This window comes from Theropithecus gelada, chromosome 8, assembly GCF_003255815.1.
Source record: "Theropithecus gelada isolate Dixy chromosome 8, Tgel_1.0, whole genome shotgun sequence".
Taxonomy (NCBI): domain Eukaryota; kingdom Metazoa; phylum Chordata; class Mammalia; order Primates; family Cercopithecidae; genus Theropithecus; species Theropithecus gelada.
The window spans coordinates 104,634,101-104,653,044 of record NC_037676.1 but is presented as its reverse complement, the minus strand read 5'-3'; the positions used below and the strand labels follow the sequence as shown (position 1 = coordinate 104,653,044).

The following is an 18,944-nucleotide window of genomic DNA, read 5'->3' as shown; positions in this document are numbered from 1 at the left end:
CTTTTTTTTTTTTTTTGATGAAATTTCGCTCTTGTCGCCCAGGTTGGAGTGTAGTGATGCGATCTCGGCTCACTGCAACCTCTGTCTCCTGTGTTCAAATGATTCTGCTGCCTCAGCCTCCTGAGTAGCTGGGATTACAGGCACCCGCCACCACGTCCAGCTAGTTTTTTGTATTTTTAGAAGAGATGGGGTTTCACCATGTTGGCCAGGATGGTCTTGAACTCCTGACCTCAGGTGATCCACCCTCCTCAACCTCCCAAAGTGCAGGGATTACAGGCGTGAGCCACTGTGCCTGGCAGTTTTACCATTTGTAAGCTAATAAAATTATTTTAATGATAGGATGTTCTCTTTTCTTTAAGGTTTTGTGGTATAATATTGAACTGAAAATATTTGAGGTGACTGTAAAATACAAAGATTTCCCAAAATTATTCTTTGAATTAAATGTCAAAACTAATATAATACAAAAGCATAATTAAAAATTATAGGCATCTTGAAAGCTCCATAAAGACAGAAGTAAGGGTCATTCAATCATTATTAATTTAGAAACCTTGACTAAATATATGCCATGTGTTAGACCTTTTGTTAGATGTTAGAGTAAGAGATTTTATAGGAAGAAGAAAAATAATAGTAATCTGAGTAAGCACTATAATAGATTTCCATACATACATACATACATAATAGCTACACAATAGCACAGGAGGCATTGCGAAATCACAGGAGGCTGCGCAGAATGATTACAAAGAGTGTGGACTCTGAAGTCAAGCTGCTGGATTTCCTATCTTAACCCTGCCACTGTCTAGTTGTGTGACCTTGATCAAGTTCTTTCTTCTCTCTGCCTTGGTTTTCTCATATAGATAGAGATAGTAATAATTTTTACATTATGGGTTTGTGATGAGAATTAAATGAGTTAGTTTATGTAAAGTGCAAAGAGCAAGGAGAAACATGGTCCTGTCCCACAAAGGGAGAACAGGCAGTTCCTGCAGATCATGGGAGGGTGAGAGAGCCCTGTTGGGTTATTTCCAAGTACGTTTATGTGGGAGTTGTATTTTATGTGCCAGGTTCTCTGTTGGTAGTGAATTGGACACAGACCAAAAAGATACAGATCATGCATGCCCCCTTTATCTGACTGGACTAGAATGAACTCAAGTTATGAAAACATTTTATTACAGTAATAATTTAGTGTAATAGGAAATTAAGGGCAGCCTATATGTACCAAAGTGAGAAGGGGAGGGAGTGCCTAACTAAGTCTGTGCTCTAAGTCCAAGGTTATGATGCTCACAGTCAAACTAGCCAAGTTTATACTGGTTTCTGAAGGTTTTTACCCCAAAACATCAACTTTCTTATTATGCTATCCCTACTCCCTAAAATCCATCCTTTCTTTCTTGTCTCCCCCTCCTTCTCTTCCTTCCTCTCTCCTCCCATACTCTGCCTCCGACTCCTTTCTCCCTGCTCCCTTTACTCACCCTTCTCTAGCCATTCTTTCCATCCTTCCGTCTGTCCACCTTTCCGTCTAACCATCCATGCATCTACTGTTTTTTACTGTTTTTTTGACTTGTATGACTGCTCGTTAACATTTTGTATTTCTGGAATAGCTTCGATAATTCATTTACTTTGGTGAGAAGAGGTAATCTTTCAATTAGGTGGTTCTATAACATGACTGTATTTTCTCTTGGTCATTTTTGCAATTTATTTTTTCTAGTTTAGAAATTTAGTATGTTGCTGAATGTCTGCAAGTAAATTGTAATTATACATGTGTTTATACCAGCCTACTTCCAATAAAAATCTGAACCAAACACATTTTACAAGGCCTAAGCCAGACGAAGACGCCAGAGGAAAAGAAAACCATAGGCTAATAATATTTTTGAACATTGATGCAGAAATCCTCCAAAAAAATTCAGGAAACTGAATTCAATACATATCAGAAAGATTATACATGATGACCAGGTAGAATTTATTCCTGGCATGAGGCTGGCTTTATATATACACATTAATCAATGTGATAGATCGTGTTAGCAGTATGAAACCTGAAAATCACATGAACACCTTGATTGACGCAGAAAAAGCATTTGGAAAAGTTGAGCATTCTTTTTTTTTTTGAGACGGAGTCTCGCTCTGTTGCCCAGGCTGGAGTGCAGTGGCGTGATCTTGGCTCACTGCAAGCTCTGCCTCCTGGGTTCACGCCATTCTCCTGCCTCAGCCTCCTGAGTAGCTGGGACTACAGGCGCCCGCCACCACGCCCAGCAGATTTTTTGTATTTTTAGTAGAGACAGGGTTTCACTGTGTTAGCCAGGATAGTCTCGATCTCCTGACCTCATGATCCGCTCACCTCGGCCTCCCAAAGTGCTGGGATTACAGGCGTGAGCCACCATGCCCGGTCGAGCATTGTTTCTTGATAAAACTCTTTAACAGTTTAGGTGTGAAAGGAAAGCTCCTCCATATAATAGAAACCATATATGAAAAAACCCATAGCTAACAATCAACAGGGAACAACTCAGAGGTTTTCCACTAATATTTAATGTAAGGCAGGGATGCCTGCTCTTGCCAGTTCCATTCATCATAGTACTAGAAGCACTAATGAACATCAAACAAGAAAAAGAAATAAAAGACAACCAGATTGGAAAGGAAGAAGTACAATTATCTCTATTTGCAGATGACATGATCTTATATGTAGAACCACCTCCAAAATTTCACAAAAAAACCTGTTAGAATTAATAAATTCATTAAAGTTGCAGGCTACAAGGTCAGCATACAAAAATCAGCAGTATTCCTATACACAAGTAACAGCCTAGCTAGAAAAGAAATTAAGAAAATAATCTTGGCTAGGTGCTGTGGCTCGTGCTTATAATCTCAGCACTTTGGGAGGCTGAGGTGAGAGGATCTCTTGAGTCTAGAGAGCTTCATGGATGGGAAGAATTAGTATTGTTATACTGCTCAAAATAACGTACAGATTCATACGTAATCTCTATAAGAATTCCAGTGGCATTCTTCATAGAAATAGAAAAGCAATCCTAAAATTTGTAAAGAACTATAAAATACCCCAAATAGTGAAGGCAATAATGGGAAAATTGTAGGCACCATACTTCTTGGTTTAAAATAAACAAAGCTATAAGCAATCAAAACCATATGGTACTGGCATAAAAACAGAAACATAGACCAATGGAACAGAATAGAGAGCCCAGAAATAAATTCAAACATACATTATTAACTAATTTTTGAGAAGGGCACCAGTGGGGAAAAGATAGTATAAGTGGTACTGGGAAAACTGGATTTTCACATGTAAAATTGGATTCCTATCTTAGACAATACATAAAAATCGACTCAATAGACAAAAGACCTAACTGTGAAGTATGAAACCTTACAGACTGTAAGAAAGTTTAAGGAAAGCTCCTTGACGTTGCTCATGGCAGTGATTTTTGGATTTCACACCAAAAACTCAAACTTCAAAAGCAAGAATAAGTAAATGGAACTACATGAAACAAAAAGTCTTTGTGTACAGTAAAGAAAACAATCAACAAAATAAAAAGGCACCCTGTAGACTGTGAAAAACTATTTGCAAACCATGCATCTCATAAGGAGTTAATATTCAAAATTTATAAAGAACACTTGAAGTCAGTAGCAGAAAAATAACCTGATTAAAAAGCGGGTAAGGACCTTATAAGACATTTCTTCGAAGAAGACATAAAAATGGCTAACAGATATTTGAAAAGGTGCTTAATAAGTCAGTAATTGTCAGGGAAATGCAAATTAAAACCACTGTGACACACCATCTCGCACCCATTAGGATAGTTGTTATGGAAAAGACAAGAGATAGCACATGTTGACAGTGATACAGAGAAAAGAGAACCCTTATATGCTATTGGGAATGTAGATTGGTACGGCTATTTTGGAAAGCAGTATGAAAGTTCCTAAAGAAGTTAGAAATAGAGCCACCGTAGGACCCAGCAATCCCTATTATGTACGTATGCAGAGGAGAGGAAATCATGCATATCTGCACTTGGGCTGGGCATGGTGGCCCACGTGTGTAATCCCAGCAGTTTGGGAGGCCGAGCTGGGTGGATCACCTGAGGTCAGGAGTTCGAGACCAACCTGGCCAATGTGGTGAAACCTGGTCTCTACTAAAAATACAAAGAATTAGCTGGGTGTGGTGGCATGTGCCTGTAATCCCAGCATCTCGGGAGGCTGAGGCAGGAGAGCCGTGTGAACCTGGGAGGCGGAGGTTGCAGTGAGCTGAGATTGCGCCATTTCATTCCACCTTGGGCAGCAAGAGCGAAACTCTGTCTCCCCCCAGAAAAAAAAAAAAGTATCTGCACTCTCATATTCATTGTAGTATTATTTGTAATGAGGTAATATATGGAAAAAACTTAAGTGTCCTTCATGGACAAATGGATAAAGAAAACACACACACAGACGCAACAGAAAAAAAGGAAAAATATTCAGCTTAATAAAGATCCATTTGCCACAACATGGATAGACCTAGAGGACATTATGCTAAGTGAAATAAGCAAGACACAGGGAAAAAACATACTGCGTGATCTCACTTATATGTGAAGTCTTTTTTTTTTTTAATTTAAAGGTCAAATATGCAGAAGTAGAGAATAAAGCAGTGGTTACCATGGGCTGACAAGGAGTGTGGGGGTGTGAGGGAAGGAAAATGGGGTTAAAGAATCCACAGCAGACATGTAGGATGCAAATCCAGAGCTGTAATGTATGTCATGAGGATTACAGTTAATAAAATGGTATCATATTATGGATTTTGTTGAGTAGATTTTAGCTGCTCTTGTCACAAAATAGTAACTGTGAGATGATAGATATGTTGATCTATTATAGTAACAATGTAAATATCTACATGTATCCTATAACATGTTGTAAACTTCAAATATACACAATAAAATTTATTTATGTATTTAGTTAGTTAGTTAGTTTTTTGAGATAAGAGTCTTGCTCTGTCACCCAGGCTGTAGTGCAGTGGTATGATCTTGGCTCACTGCAACCACCACCTCCCGAGTTCAAGTGATTCTTGTGCCTCAGCCTCCCCAGTAGCTGGGATTACAGGCATGTGCCACCATGCCCAGCTAGTTTTTGTATTTTTAGTAGAGACAGGGTTTTGCCGTATTGGCCGGGGTGTTCTCGAACTCCTGGCCTCCCTCACGTGATCTGCCTGCCTCGGCCTCCCAAAGTGCTGGAATTAAAGGCGTGAGCCTCCACGCCTGACCAAAATTTATTTTAATAGAAAGAATCTAAAGGGACTTAAAAGGGGAAGATGAAGCCACAGTAGTAGCAAAGACTGTTAAAAGTCAAACACAAAGAGCTAAGTAATAAAAGTTGATGGGAGTGGAGGGAGAAAAATTACAGAGAAATCTATGCTAGGTAAACTTGCTGAAGCTGAACATAAAAACTTTGCTTTGTGCTCTGCAACAAAACTGTTTCAATTTAAGGGGTGCATACATTCTGTATTTTCACTAAGCTCTCAGAAAGTGCTCGATGAGACTTATGTGATGAAGATGCAAAAGTGATTCAGCAACTCAGAACTGTTTTTTTTTTTCCCCCGAGGTGGAGTCTCGCTCTGTCACCCAGGCTGGAGTGCAGTGGCGCGATCTCAGCTCACTGCAAGCTCTGCCTCCCAGGTTCACGCCATTCTCCTGCCTTAGCCTCCTGAGTGGCTGGGACTGCAGGCGCCCACCACCACACCCAGCTAATTCTTTTGTATTTTTTAGTAGAGATGGGGTTTCACCATGTTAGCCAGGATGGTCTCGATCTCCTGACCTCGTGATCCACCCACCTCGGCCTCTCAAAGTGCTGGGATTACAGGCATGAGCCACTGCACCCAACTCAGTCCTGTTAATTAACATTAACTGGCAGGGCTGGTGGCTCAGGTCTGTAATCCCACCACTTTGGGAGGCCAAGGCAGATCACTTGAGATCAGGTGTTCGAGACCAGGCCGGCCAACATGGTGAAACCTTGTCTCTACTAAAAATACAAAAATTAGCCAGGCATGGTAGCGTGCATCTGTAGTCCCAGCTACTTGGGAGGCTGAGGTGGGAGAATCGCTGGAACCCAGGAGGCGGAGGTTGCAGCGAGCCAAGATCATGCCACTGCACTCCAGCCTGGGCGACAGAGCGAGGTTCTGTTCCCACGCTAAAAAAAATTAATATTCCTTACTGTTCTGGGTCTATTTTTATCTAGTCTAGAGGAAACAATAAGTAGATTTATTCCCTTTATATTGTAGAGTTGTATGTTACTCTGTTTCTTTGAATGGTGTTGAGAGGAAATGGACCATTTCATTTGACCCCTTGTTTAAGCTCTTTGGAGCAATCTCCCTGTTGGAACCAGCTGATCAGACTTGCTGGTTATACTGCTTCACCTTCATTGTGCTTCCCACACTGAGGAGAACGAAGGCAGAGGGTTCTAAAAGTGGAGTTGGCTGGGTAAGATCTTTGATTTGTTTTTATTGACATCTGGAAACTTCCAGGATTAACTAGATGTGTCACAAATGTAATTTAATATGAAGTAAGAACAAAATGAAAAATGATCATAAAAAGGAAAAGCTCGGCATAAAAAGCATATGAAAAAGTGGATAGGCAGAGAGAAATGAAGTGTGAATGGACACAGTTGGCCAAATTGCAGTGTATCCTGTAGTTGCCATCCATTCCAATCATGACATGCAGTACATTGTATTTGGTGACAGGAGTTGGAGCTGCTACCTAATGATAAAACCAGTGTTTGCTCATAGTAGAAAATATGTGAAAACCAAGTTTTGTGGGGCAAAATTTAGGAATAGAGAGGCTAACTTTTTCACAGTATAAATTAGTAAACATAGGTGTGGCCAGTTAATAGAGTTGGTGTTGCTGGGCCAAGTGTTTTTTAAAGCTTTGGCCACTATTTCATGTCTCATATTTTTAATAGTTTTCCTTCCCCCTTTGAGGAAGGATTTCTAGTTAAATTTACGATCCATTTATGTTGGACAGTTGCAGATTTACTGATTCAACTTCTTTTTGTTGAAAAATAGAGCTACAAACTACTGCTCTTTAAGGAAACTTGCATAGCCACTTTCTCTAGTTGGATTGAGCAGATGTCAGCTTGCTCAGAAGCAGCAATTCATATTTAATAAAAACATTATTTTCTATGACTTATGAAATGAGTGAGCTAAAATACTGTCCTTGTGTATGTATTTATTTTGTATTTCTGTACATATAATAATTTTCTTTAATATGGATAAATCTGAAGCAGGCAAGACCTAGTAGGTGATTTTTTTGTCCTCTTCCTGTGGGTTCATAGTTGTGCTATTCATCTTCATTTGTCCATAGTGGATTTTCAGGGCCTGTAGGGGTTTAATTGGCTCATCCAGGCCTTATCACCCTGGGGGACATTGCCCTATTTCTGAAAGATAAAGACAAGGCAGTTCCGAGAGGGCCTCATGCACCATGCACCAGGCTCTTGCTACTGGGATGGTTTGTTCAGGATTGTACTGCTCTCGTAAGGCATTTTTACCCAAAGAAGCTGGAGTTAAGATTCATTTGCTCATTCAACAATTGGTCAGTGTGTTCCTGCTTTGTGTCATATACCAAGCTGGCATATGGTAATGTAGTTGTGAGTATGATATTGGCTTTTCCACAAGGAATTCAGTGGGGAACACAATCATTAAATAGAATATAATGTGATCACAGTGTGGTCAACGCTAGACTGAAAGTATGAATAAAGTGCCATAGGGGTTCAGAATGGGAAATGGCCCATACCGCCTGAGAGATCTGGCAAAGGCGTCGCAGAGGAGGCGACATTTAAGCAGCATTTGTAAGGTGAGGTGGGCATTGACCAAGACACAAAGGTATTTCAAACGTATTAGGCATGGGCCCAGAGTCACGAAAGGTCATGATGTGTTTGAGGAACAATGAAAAATTCAGAATTGCTGCTTTGTGGTGGGGAGAAGGAGAAGAGGTGGGATGACTAGGCAGTTTGCCAAGCAAGGAGTTAGGATATTGTTTTGCAGCAATTTAGACGTCAATAGAGTCCTTAGAGAAGTGACTTGATGTGATTGGTGGGGTTTTGTTTTGTTGTATTTGATTAGTTTTAAGGAGGCGAACATTACTGGCATGATGGGAGAAAGAAACAGGAAAAATCGAAAGTCAGTTATGAGAAAATTGTGAGGCTCAAGGAAATTGTGAGGATCTCAGCCAAAGCAGGGTTATGGGGACAGAGAAAGAGAAGAATCTGGCCGGGCACGGTGGCTCACGCCTGTGATCCCAATACTTCGGGAGGCCGAGGCGGGCGGATCACGAGGTCAGGAGATCGAGACCATCCTGGCTAACACGGTGAAACCCCGTCTCTACTGAAAATATAAAAAATTAGCCGGGCGTGGTGGCGGGCGCCTGTAGTCCCAGCTACTTGGGAGGCTGAGGCAGGAGAATGGCGGGAACCCGGGAGGTGGAGCTTGCAGTGAGCCAAGATCGAGCCACTGCACTCCAGCCTGGGCGATGGAGCAAGACTCCATCTCCAAAAAAAAAAAAGAATCTGAGAGAGCATCGTAGACATGGGAACCTGGGAGCACCCCTCATCTCTTTCTTTTCTCTCATCAGTCAATTTGATTGTCATGTCTCCCATTACCAGGTGGGTGGTGAGGTCATTCATAGAGATAGGGACTACAGGGAAGGCACAGCTTTGCAGGAGATGGCAGATTCATTTTAGAGATGTCATTGTGCTTTTTAAGACAGCTGTAGGTAAGTCTGGAGATACGAGATTTACGCATTTAAAAGCATGATGCTCTAGTGGATGCAGTCACTGAGGCTGAAGGTGAAGCACAATTTGAATACAGGGACAAAGACAGAATCAGTGGCAGGGAGTGCATGGTAGTACCAGGGAGATGGAGGGAAGACCATGCACAGTAGTGCATGGTAGTAGTGCCAGGGAGATGGAGGGTAGATGGAAGACCAGTAGAGAATGGTGACCTGTGAAGTGAGGAGAGAAGGATGGGTTCCATAACAGATAATAAACTGAGGCAAATCATTTGAAGAGTTTAAAGAGAAGATGGATTGATGAAATACATTGGGCATTGATTTGGCAGTTGGAAAAAATGTTGTAGCCATCACTGAAAACTGGTAAGGTGAAACATGCCCAGGCAGTAATTCACTTTACCATGTTAGGACTGAAGGAGAGATTTGTTTGGATGGTTGTTGGGGGATATGAGAAGGAGTTGCCTACAATGCGTCTGTGGGTTATCTTTAAATAGGGGAGGAAAATCCTTCTTTCTCTGAGATGTGGAGAAGGGAGGAGGTGAGAATGGCGCTTTCATTAAGCAAATCTAGAGCTAGGAATATTGAGGAAGCCTGTGCCTGAGAGCTATCATTTTCTGGTTGAGTCAGAGATGAAGTCAGGGGAGGAGATTAGTCATAGTCGAATTTGATTGAGTGGTTTTTGCACTGGGCTCTGTGCTGTGTACTTTATCCAGCTGACCCTTGAACTATGAAGGGGTTAGAAGCACCCACTCCTCATGCAGTTGAAAATCCACGTAATTTTAACTCCCCCAAAACTTACTATAGCCTCCTGTTGACTGGGAGCCTTAGCAACAACATAAAGTTGATTAACACATATTTTGTATGTTATATGTAGTATATACTGTATTTATCCAATAAAGTAAGTTAGAGAAGAAAATGTTATTAAGAAAATCCTAAGGAAAAGAGCGTATATTTAGTATTCATTAAGTGGAAGTGTATTACTGTTAAGGTCTTTATTCTCATTATCTTCACGTTGAATAGGCTGAGGAGGGGAAGGAAGAGTTAGAAGAGAAGTTGTTTTTGCTGTCTCAGTGATGGCAGAGGCTGAAGAGAACCATAAGCAGACCCTAACAGTTCAAACCCTTATTGTTCAAGGGTCAACTATATATGTTACTCCATTTGGTTTTTACCCTGCAGTCCCCTCTCCCTTACCATGATTTGCATTACCTTAATAACCATTTTAGAAATGAAGAAATGGGTTCAGAGAAATTGTACAGTTTACCTGAAGTCACATACTTAATAAGTGTTGGATCTAGGTTTGGGACTCACTTAGTCTGATTCTATTATAGTTAATTCTTAACCGTAGGATTGAGAAGAGAATATGAAGTAGAAAGGTAAAATTTGATGCAGCTTCTATGGAGAAAGTCAGTAATGGTTTGTAGATATCCATGCTAAAGGTAAGGGAAGAATTGCTAACTTGGAGAATTCCAAATTTGGTCTCTTTTACATCCCCCAATAAAAGTGACTTGAAAATAGGGTTGACTGGTGCAGGTAAAATAGAAGATTAAAATTAGTATTATTTCTGTGTAACAGTCAGGCATAACCTGTTGTTATTGTGTTATATTAATAAATCTTGTAAACTTTACAAGTTTTAGCTGAGCACTATAACGTTACCATCTGATCAAATAAAATTAAATTTTGGCAGAAAACCAGAAAGACACCGTTTATTTATCATACCCTGGGGTCAGAATCCCAAAGAAAGTGGAGAAGTACCGTGTATAGACCAATAGCATTTTTGCAACCTAAAATCTGTTATTGGCAAATTTTGCTGTGAGATTTCTAGGTAGCTTTGTGGCTCTGATCATTGGTTTTATGTTAAAGAAAATTATTATTTATTTACATTTATTAGCCAAGCTTTTTATAATTTAATTGCATTTCAACTTACTGCATGTATGTCAGCATAAAAGTGAACAAATTATTACCTTAAATATAGGCATTTGTTTCCATAGCTTGAAAGAGCTTACAGGGAAAGAATCTTTTGATTTGACATCGTTTTTCTCTGCTTCAGCTCCTTATTCTGTTTTTCTTTTTTTCCCTTCACTCATTCAGCACATTGATTGAGCACCTACTTGTACACTTAAGTTCTTAAGTTACAGTGGTGAATAAGACAAAGCTTATACTTGAGTGAGATAGTGTATAAACAGATATGTCAAGTTGTGAAGTGCTGTGGATTAAAAAGAAAGCAGTATAAGGAACTGAATGTGAGAGTGGTGGTTCTGTACATAGCGTCATCAGAGACAGTCTCTTGAGGGAATGTCACCTGAGAAAGAGTAACAAGACAGAGGGAACAGCAAGGACAGTGGTCCAAGGGTAGGGTCATAGTGGACATGGTCCAAGAATAGGAAGAAGGCCAGTGTGAATGGAGGTGAGTTAATGGAGGGAGCCAGGGCCACCTTAATTGGATACCTTGTAGGCTGTGCTAAAGACTTGATGTAGTTGTGGTTTATGTGTTTTCATAATTAATCTAGATTTGATGAAGTGATTAAAGTGACAGTGTTCAAATCAGTAGATCTGGCAATTTTTATATTTATAGTATTGTATTTTACTTTATAGGATGGAACAAAATTCATCTGTATTGGGGCTCTATATTCTGAACTTTTGGCTGTCAGCAGTAAAGGAGAACTTTATCAGTGGAAATGGAGTGAATCTGAGCCTTACAGAAATGCCCAGGTATTTTATTTTATGAAATCTTGGATTGAATAGCTCTACATATCAGCATATAAAATAGTAATTTTTTTTTATGCTTTCAAAGAATCCTTCATTACATCATCCACGAGCAACATTTTTGGGGTTAACCAATGAAAAGATAGTCCTCCTGTCTGCAAACAGCATAAGAGCAACTGTAGCTACAGAAAATAACAAGGTATGAAACACTTTGCATTGATAAACATTTCATGCTTTAATTATTGTTTTCTTTTTTTCTTTTTTTGCTCCTTTTCCATCTTTTCATTTTCGATCTTTCTATGTTAACATAAATACAAAGTGTCTCAAGCCTTAGTAATCTAATGTATATTTTTGTTGGCTAGTTTATACTGTAACTTTAAAAATAGAAATGCTGAGGTGGGTAGATCATGAGGTCAGGCGTTCAAGGCCAGTCTGGCCAACATAGTGAAACCCCATCTGTACTAAAAATACAAAAAATTAACTGGATATGGTGGCGGGTGCCTGTAATCCCAGCTCCTCAGGAGGCTGAGGCAGGAGAATTGCTTGAACCTGGGAGGTGGAGGTTGCAGTGAGCTGAGATCATACCACTCACTGCACTCCAGCCCAGGCGACAGTGCAAGACTCCGTCTCACATAAAAAAAAAAAAGCTTTCTGGTTTAAGGAAAGGCAAAAATATTCAAGAAAAGATGTTGAGAAGCTAGGAAATACTAAATGAGAAAGTATGGATATTATGCCTCATATTATCGGTTTGGCTTTAAAGTCACTGAATTCTTTTGTTTTTGTTTTTTTGAGTTGGGGTCTTGCTTTGTTGTCCAGGCTGCAGTGCAATGGTCGTAGCTCACTGCAGCCTTGAACTCAAGCCTTCCGAGTAGCTAATACTGTAGGCACACACCACTGTGCCCTACTGATTTTTAAAACTTTTTTGCAGAGGCAGAGTCTCACTGTGTTGCTCAGGCTAGTCTCAAACTCCTGGCCCCCAGTGATCCTCCCTCGAAGTGCTGGGATTACAGGCATGACACCTGGCCTAAAGTCACTAAATTCTTTTAAAAATTGGTAGAGCAGATGTTTACTTCTGACCTTAAAGATGGCCTTAGAGATTCATTTCAGTAACTGCTATTTTGATTTGTGTGAAGAAGATATTTTAGTTTCTAGTCTTACTAAGAACCTCTCTGAATTACTTATTTTTATAGCATTTAACTCAAAACATTTTAGAACTCCAGTCTTTAAAGCATATATGCCTTGCCCTAGTTTTTACCACAATCCTTTTGAAAAGATGGCTTGATTTTTTTTAAAGTTCTAATATTTTATTCTTTAGGTTGCTACATGGGTGGATGAAACTTTAAGTTCTGTGGCTTCTAAATTAGAGCACACTGCTCAGACTTACTCGGAACTTCAAGGAGAGCGGATAGTTTCTTTACATTGCTGTGCCCTTTACACCTGCGCTCAGCTGGAGAACAATTTATATTGGTGGTGAGTCTATAGGGAGGAGGAATTTATCAGTGAATGCTTGTATATGTATAGAGAGATGCTTTGAGTAGTGGAATACCAACATGAGAAGGTCAATTAAAAGATAATGCCTTATGGAAGGGAAATTTCACTTTGGAACAAAGTAACATTTTAAAAAACTGTAACAGTTACATTTATAAAAGTAGTACATACTTAGTGAATATAATTAATAAGTTTTATAAAATATAAAGTAGAAACATAAATCCTTTAGAATCCTACCACGAGAGATAACTACAATTAACATTTGGGGGTATTTTAAATCTTTTTTTCCTCTACATAATCATGTACTTTGCTTTTACATAATTGAAAGTATAGTTATAGGATTTTTTTTTAAATTTCATTGTATGAATATTCTCTACCTTATTTAATTATAGCTTTACTGTTAGAAGGTGACCTCACATTTTTTCTGTGTTGTATTTTAAGGAGTTAACAGCAAATTTGCATTTTGGAAACAATATACAGGGGAGTTTCCTAATGAAGTATAATTATTTGGAAGAAAATGTATCAATTAGGGCCAGGTACAGTGGCTTACACGTGTAATCCCAGCACTTTGGGAGGCCAAGGCCAGAGGATCGCTTGAGCCTGGGAGTTCGAGACCAGCCTGGGCAATACCGTGAGACCTAGTCTCTACAAAAAATACAAAAAGTAACTGGGTGTGGTGGTGGGTGCCTGTAGTCTCAGCTACTTGGGAGGCTGAGGCAGGAGGATCTCTTGAGCCCAGGAGGTAGAGAGTGCAATGAGCTGAGATCAGCCACCTACACTCTAGCCTGGGCAGCAGAGCAAGGCCCTGTCTCAAAAAAAAAAAGGAAATCAATTGATGAATTTCCCATAAAATTTAATTATAAAGGTTTAATAAAAGTAGATCCAGTTATTAATCTTATGGACAAATTAGAATTAAGATGAAATTGTACACGTTAATAGTTTTCTGAGGCGAAATTACTGGAGAAATGCCAGAAATGCTTAACTGATAATATGTGTAATTTCAAATTTATTTAGTGGGCTGTTTTACTGCTTATTTGACCAGTTTGTGTTCTTTGTTTTCAGGGGTGTAGTTCCTTTTAGTCAAAGGAAGAAAATGTTAGAGAAAGCTAGAGCGAAAAATAAAAAACCTAAATCCAGTGCTGGTATTTCTTCAATGCCGAACATCACTGTTGGTACCCAGGTAAGTGATGAATTAAGCCTGTCTTCCTGTCTTAAGGGACCTCATTTCTCTTCAGAATCACTTTCTTCCCTTGTAAGCAATTTTACAGGTAAGCATCATTTGAAGAATCAGTTTCCAATAACATGTATGTGTCACATCATTCTTCCTTCATTCAGTAGAGTAATACTGTATAGATTTTGGTCCAGTATCAGTAGGTTTCCCTATGGGGCAAGGTTCCCTGGTTTTAAGAATCACTTGCTACTTTTAAAATGCAGAATCTGGAACCTCTTACCTGAAATGTTTAAGTTTGTTTGGTGTTAGGGCCAGGCATCATTGTGTTTAACAAACATCCCGGGTGATTCTTACGACTAAACAGTTTGAAAGATACTGCTCTATGGGGATGTTGTCAGCATGAGGCAGGGGGCTTTGTCAAATCCCCATTTCTACCACTTTCTGGTTTTTGACCCTGAATGAGATGGTTTTAGGCTTCTACAGGTACTATTTTCTGGAAGCTGATATTCTTAATATCTCAGTGGTTCTCTAAGTGTGGTCCAGAGACTCCTGCCTTCTCCTCAACCCCTTCAGAGTCTGAAAATTTCCTTTCTTTTTCTATTACATATTTGTGTCAGGCTGAATTAGCTTCCTATTAGCTATTAGCTAATAGGTTCCTATTAGTTTCCTATTAGCTGAATTAGCTTTGTCAGAAGAAGGTATCACCAGATTGAATGCAGAAGCAGACATGAGAATACAGCTGTCTGACATTAAGAGATTTGCTAAAATATAAACAATGTTACTTGTCTCGCCGCTGTTTTTTTGCAAATCTATTTTCCATAAAAATTGTTTATATGAATGTGGGGTTTTATTACTGTAAAATATTTAAAATTTTCTCAATTTCAATTACTAATATGTTTGATTTACTCAGTTTTAATTTACTGATTATTAAAACTAGATATGACCCATATAAACATAAGGTTTTTGGGATATGCAGTAATACTTAACAATGAAAAAAGGTCTTGAGATCAAATGAGTCTGAGAACGTCTAATTTATTACATTCTGGTTGAGGTTTATCTTCTGGGTAAAACTTAATGCTTATATTCATTACAGCAAATGCTGTTATGAATGTTTAAAAACGTAATCCTTAAAACTTAAGACAAAATGGTGGTTTCTAATTATAGAATGTGTTAATTTCTTCATCTAGCACTTTAAATGCAGGTTTTTTTCCCTCAGTACAAAGGTAGTAAAATGTACCTATTCTCTTTCTTCATGACACCTTTTTTCTTGGTCTTACTCATGGTTTTCTTCTGCCTATTGGTCTTCTAACCAGAAAATTTTCAGCGATTACCCACTATTTTGAATATTATTGATTGGCCTTCATTATTTATATTAGTTTCTTTGGACAGGGTATGCTCTCTCTTTTTCCCTCTGCTCCTACCCCCTCTCTTTGCCCCTCTTTTCCTCCTTTGTAGGATCCCCCCTTTGCCTATTTAATTTAAATACTGATTTCAGATGTCCTGGACATTCTTTAATTGCACTCATGTACTAGCAGGATGTTGCAGCAGCTGCCATATCAGCAGGTAGGATGGCATTACTGTAGGCAGGGAGAGGAGAAAAAATACTTTAAAGATGCACTGGAGAAAAGCTATCAATAAAAAAGCTTGACACTAAATTGCTGAAAGATAACATATTAAAATACCTTGGTATAGAACCAAAGTTGTATTTTAAACTTGTAGAATACTGGAGGCTGAGGGCAGTTGCAGCTGCAGAACAAGGAAAATATTCATGTCTTAACATCAAAAATAACTGTTGGTCACTTAGAGTATTCAGCAGCATCTGTATTTATAGGTCATCTTAAGAACTATTCATTTTATGCCACGGAGTTAGAGTTAATGATACACAACTATTCTTTGGTAGAACTGTACCTCTAAGCCAATGTTTCCAGTTCCTGCACTTTTCAAATGTACCACCATCTTCTTTTGTTTGTTTCATTTAATTATAAGCCACAAAAAATCATGATCTTTGTATATACCTCTGGTCATCTATCACATAGTAAGATTGGGGTATTGGAGAAATCAAAAGGTATCTCCAGAAAAAGTGTTTCTATCTAAGATGGAGATATTGTTGGTGTGTTTAACAGTGCTGTCTTGAAGGCCATTGGTTTTCAGAGTATGACCTGAGGTTAGTCCCTGACAGTGAGAGTTTTTTTTTTTCCTCTGTAGGTTATTTACTCCTGAACTCAGTTAAACTTCTGACACTAATGTCTACATATTCTTTTTTAATTTAAAAGAAAAATTATTCATGGAACCTTCTGGCTAGCAAGAAACAATAGTCTTCTGGAAGAAAGACACATCTATAGAGATGAAGTTATAGAGCCTATCATGAATTAAGGGAAAAAGTTATTTCAAATTGTAGGAAACAGACAAGTATAATTGTTTTATTCACATTTTGCTTTTTAAGTGATAATGCCTTTTAGTTTCTTCTCTGCTGTTTCTGCTCTGTTTGTTTGTAGCAGAATGGTTGGGATATCTGCTGCATGAAAATTTAAAGTTAATGCTAAATTTTTAGCAAAATTGTTGAAATTATTCCTGTTCCTTAATATTAGAAACGAATTTTCTTTTCTTTTTCTTCTTCTTCTTCTTTTTTTTTTTTTTTTTTCTGAGATGGAGTCTCATTCTGTCGCCCAGGCTGGAGTGCAGTGGTGTGATCTGGGCTCATTGCAACCTCCGCCTCCCGGGTTTAAGCAGTTCTCTGCCTCAGCCTCCCAAGTAGCTGGAATTACAGGCACGTGCCACCACGCCCAGCTAATTTTTGTATTTTTAATAGAGATGGGGTTTCACCATCTTGGCCAGGCTGGTCTTGAACTCCTGACCTCATGATCCACCTGCCTCGGCCTCCCAAAGTGGTGGAATTACAGGCGTGAGCCACCACCACGCCCGGCCTAGAAACAAATTTTCTTAATGAAGACCTTTAAGGTGATGCTTTTTCAGCCTTATTGATTGGGTAAGATTATATTGGGAAACTAGGAAGCCCAGTACTTTTATGTATTATATTTCATCCATTTGAAATAAATATTTTATATGTATATATATATTTAAAGTTATGTCATCTTGATGATGGTTTTCTTTTGTTTGCTAGGTATGCTTGAGAAATAACCCTCTTTATCATGCTGGAGCAGTTGCATTTTCAATTAGTGCTGGGATTCCTAAAGTTGGTGTCTTAATGGAGTCAGTTTGGAATATGAATGACAGCTGTAGATTTCAACTTAGATCTCCTGAAAGCTTGAAAAACATGGAAAAAGCTAGCAAAACCACTGAAGCTAAGTAAGTACTATACCTTAACTAATCGTGCTTTTACACCAGTTCCTTGTTTGCTCTGCGAATGAATGAGAATAATCCAGGAAGACTTAGAGGTGTATAGTGAAGTTGTAAACTCTTAACATGATAGGGTCTTGTTAAGGTTCCCAGGAAATTCGAAAGGAATTGCTAAATTTTACTGTTTGTAACTTGGCTAATATTTGTGTATTAAAACAGTTGATTTTAATATCCAGATGACATTGTAGCGTTCTTTTGATGCCCTTGTTTTGTTATTAGCGATATCCTTTGCAGGTGTTTTGTGGCAGTAATAATATGTTTAAGCCTTACTATTAAGCCGACATTCTCCTCTCTCCTTGTGTAATCATCTTAATTTCTACCTAACTTCCTGCCCTACATCTTGATTATTGAAAGGGTTTTTTACAGGTTAATGTACTCAAGAGGGAAATATCTGTAAAGAATTTGTAAACGTTTTTTGGGTTGAAGGGATTTGTGAATAGAAACACCACTGAATTTTGTATAGCCCCACATTTCTGGGGCTGGCTTATTGTTTGGAGAGTGGTACAGAGATCTTAACACCTGTGCTTTTAGAAACATCTACTCATCTTTAAAAATAATCGTTTGTACTGTAATTTGGTTGTTTGGTATGTGAACTTTAAAACTTTAGTAAAATTGTTAAATAACATTTTTTCTTAATCTTATAAAATATAGGTGACCAGTATAGTTATGTGGGAGAGTAGTGATAATCACGTTCTAGAAATAACATTTAAAACATCAGTGTATTTTCTTTTTTTCTAAATGTATTCAGTCATTGAAAAATGATAGGGATTTTACTGTACCTACAGCTTTTTAAGGTTCCAAACTTTTTTAGTTTACTTTCCATTTATACTCAGATGTTATGATTATAAATTTACTGACTTTACTGCTGTCATTCTCAGTGTCAAAAGTGCAAACTTAAATGTAGAAACAGTGATTACTGTTAAGTTAAATGTAATTTTTAACAAACCAAAGCTATTGCACTTTATACCTAATTAAGGTTTTGCTTTTAGTTTTAGTGTTCTTTCTCTGTCTTGGTTTTTAAAAAAAGATTTGTAGACTTTTCTTCTAATTACGTTGAATTTTGTACTAAAAATAAAAGTAACAAAACATTTTCATTGTCTTACGAACTTTGTAAAGAACATTTGAAATAATTTTGATGTGTACAAATATAAACAAGATTAGAATAGAACATGCTATTTAAAGCCTGTAATTTATGAAGTTTTTCAAGATCTTCCTTTAAGTCAGCCATTTCAAATATTAGCAAAAGAACTAAGTGAAATTAAATGTTAAGAACATAGTCTTTTTCATGTCAGTAGTACCCTTGTTTGCCAGTCATCGAAATGCATTCACTTTAAAGGTATGCTAGTGATTAGTCAGTATTGACTTCTCCCCACCATCGCAGCACTTGTGGAGCAGCCAGGAGTATTCGCTGTGTGCTTATCCAGATCACTCTTGTTAAGATCCCAGTGAAAATAATACCAGCTTTCTTTTGGATTGTTTCTAAACTCAGGTGAAATTTC

At 38.3% G+C, this 18,944-nt stretch overlaps 1 protein-coding gene across 3 annotated transcripts in view; it reads left to right on the top strand.

Moving 5' to 3' along the window:
- Positions 1-18,944, top strand: part of UBR5 (ubiquitin protein ligase E3 component n-recognin 5) — a 156,253-nt gene that overhangs the window by 73,879 nt on the left and 63,430 nt on the right. For all 3 annotated transcript variants that reach the window (XM_025393634.1, XM_025393635.1, XM_025393633.1), the window contains exons 10-14: positions 11,319-11,435; positions 11,518-11,628; positions 12,745-12,899; positions 13,980-14,097; positions 17,210-17,394. In XM_025393634.1, the coding sequence (XP_025249419.1) occupies positions 11,319-11,435; positions 11,518-11,628; positions 12,745-12,899; positions 13,980-14,097; positions 17,210-17,394 (686 nt within the window). The remainder of the gene's footprint in view (positions 1-11,318; positions 11,436-11,517; positions 11,629-12,744; positions 12,900-13,979; positions 14,098-17,209; positions 17,395-18,944) is intronic.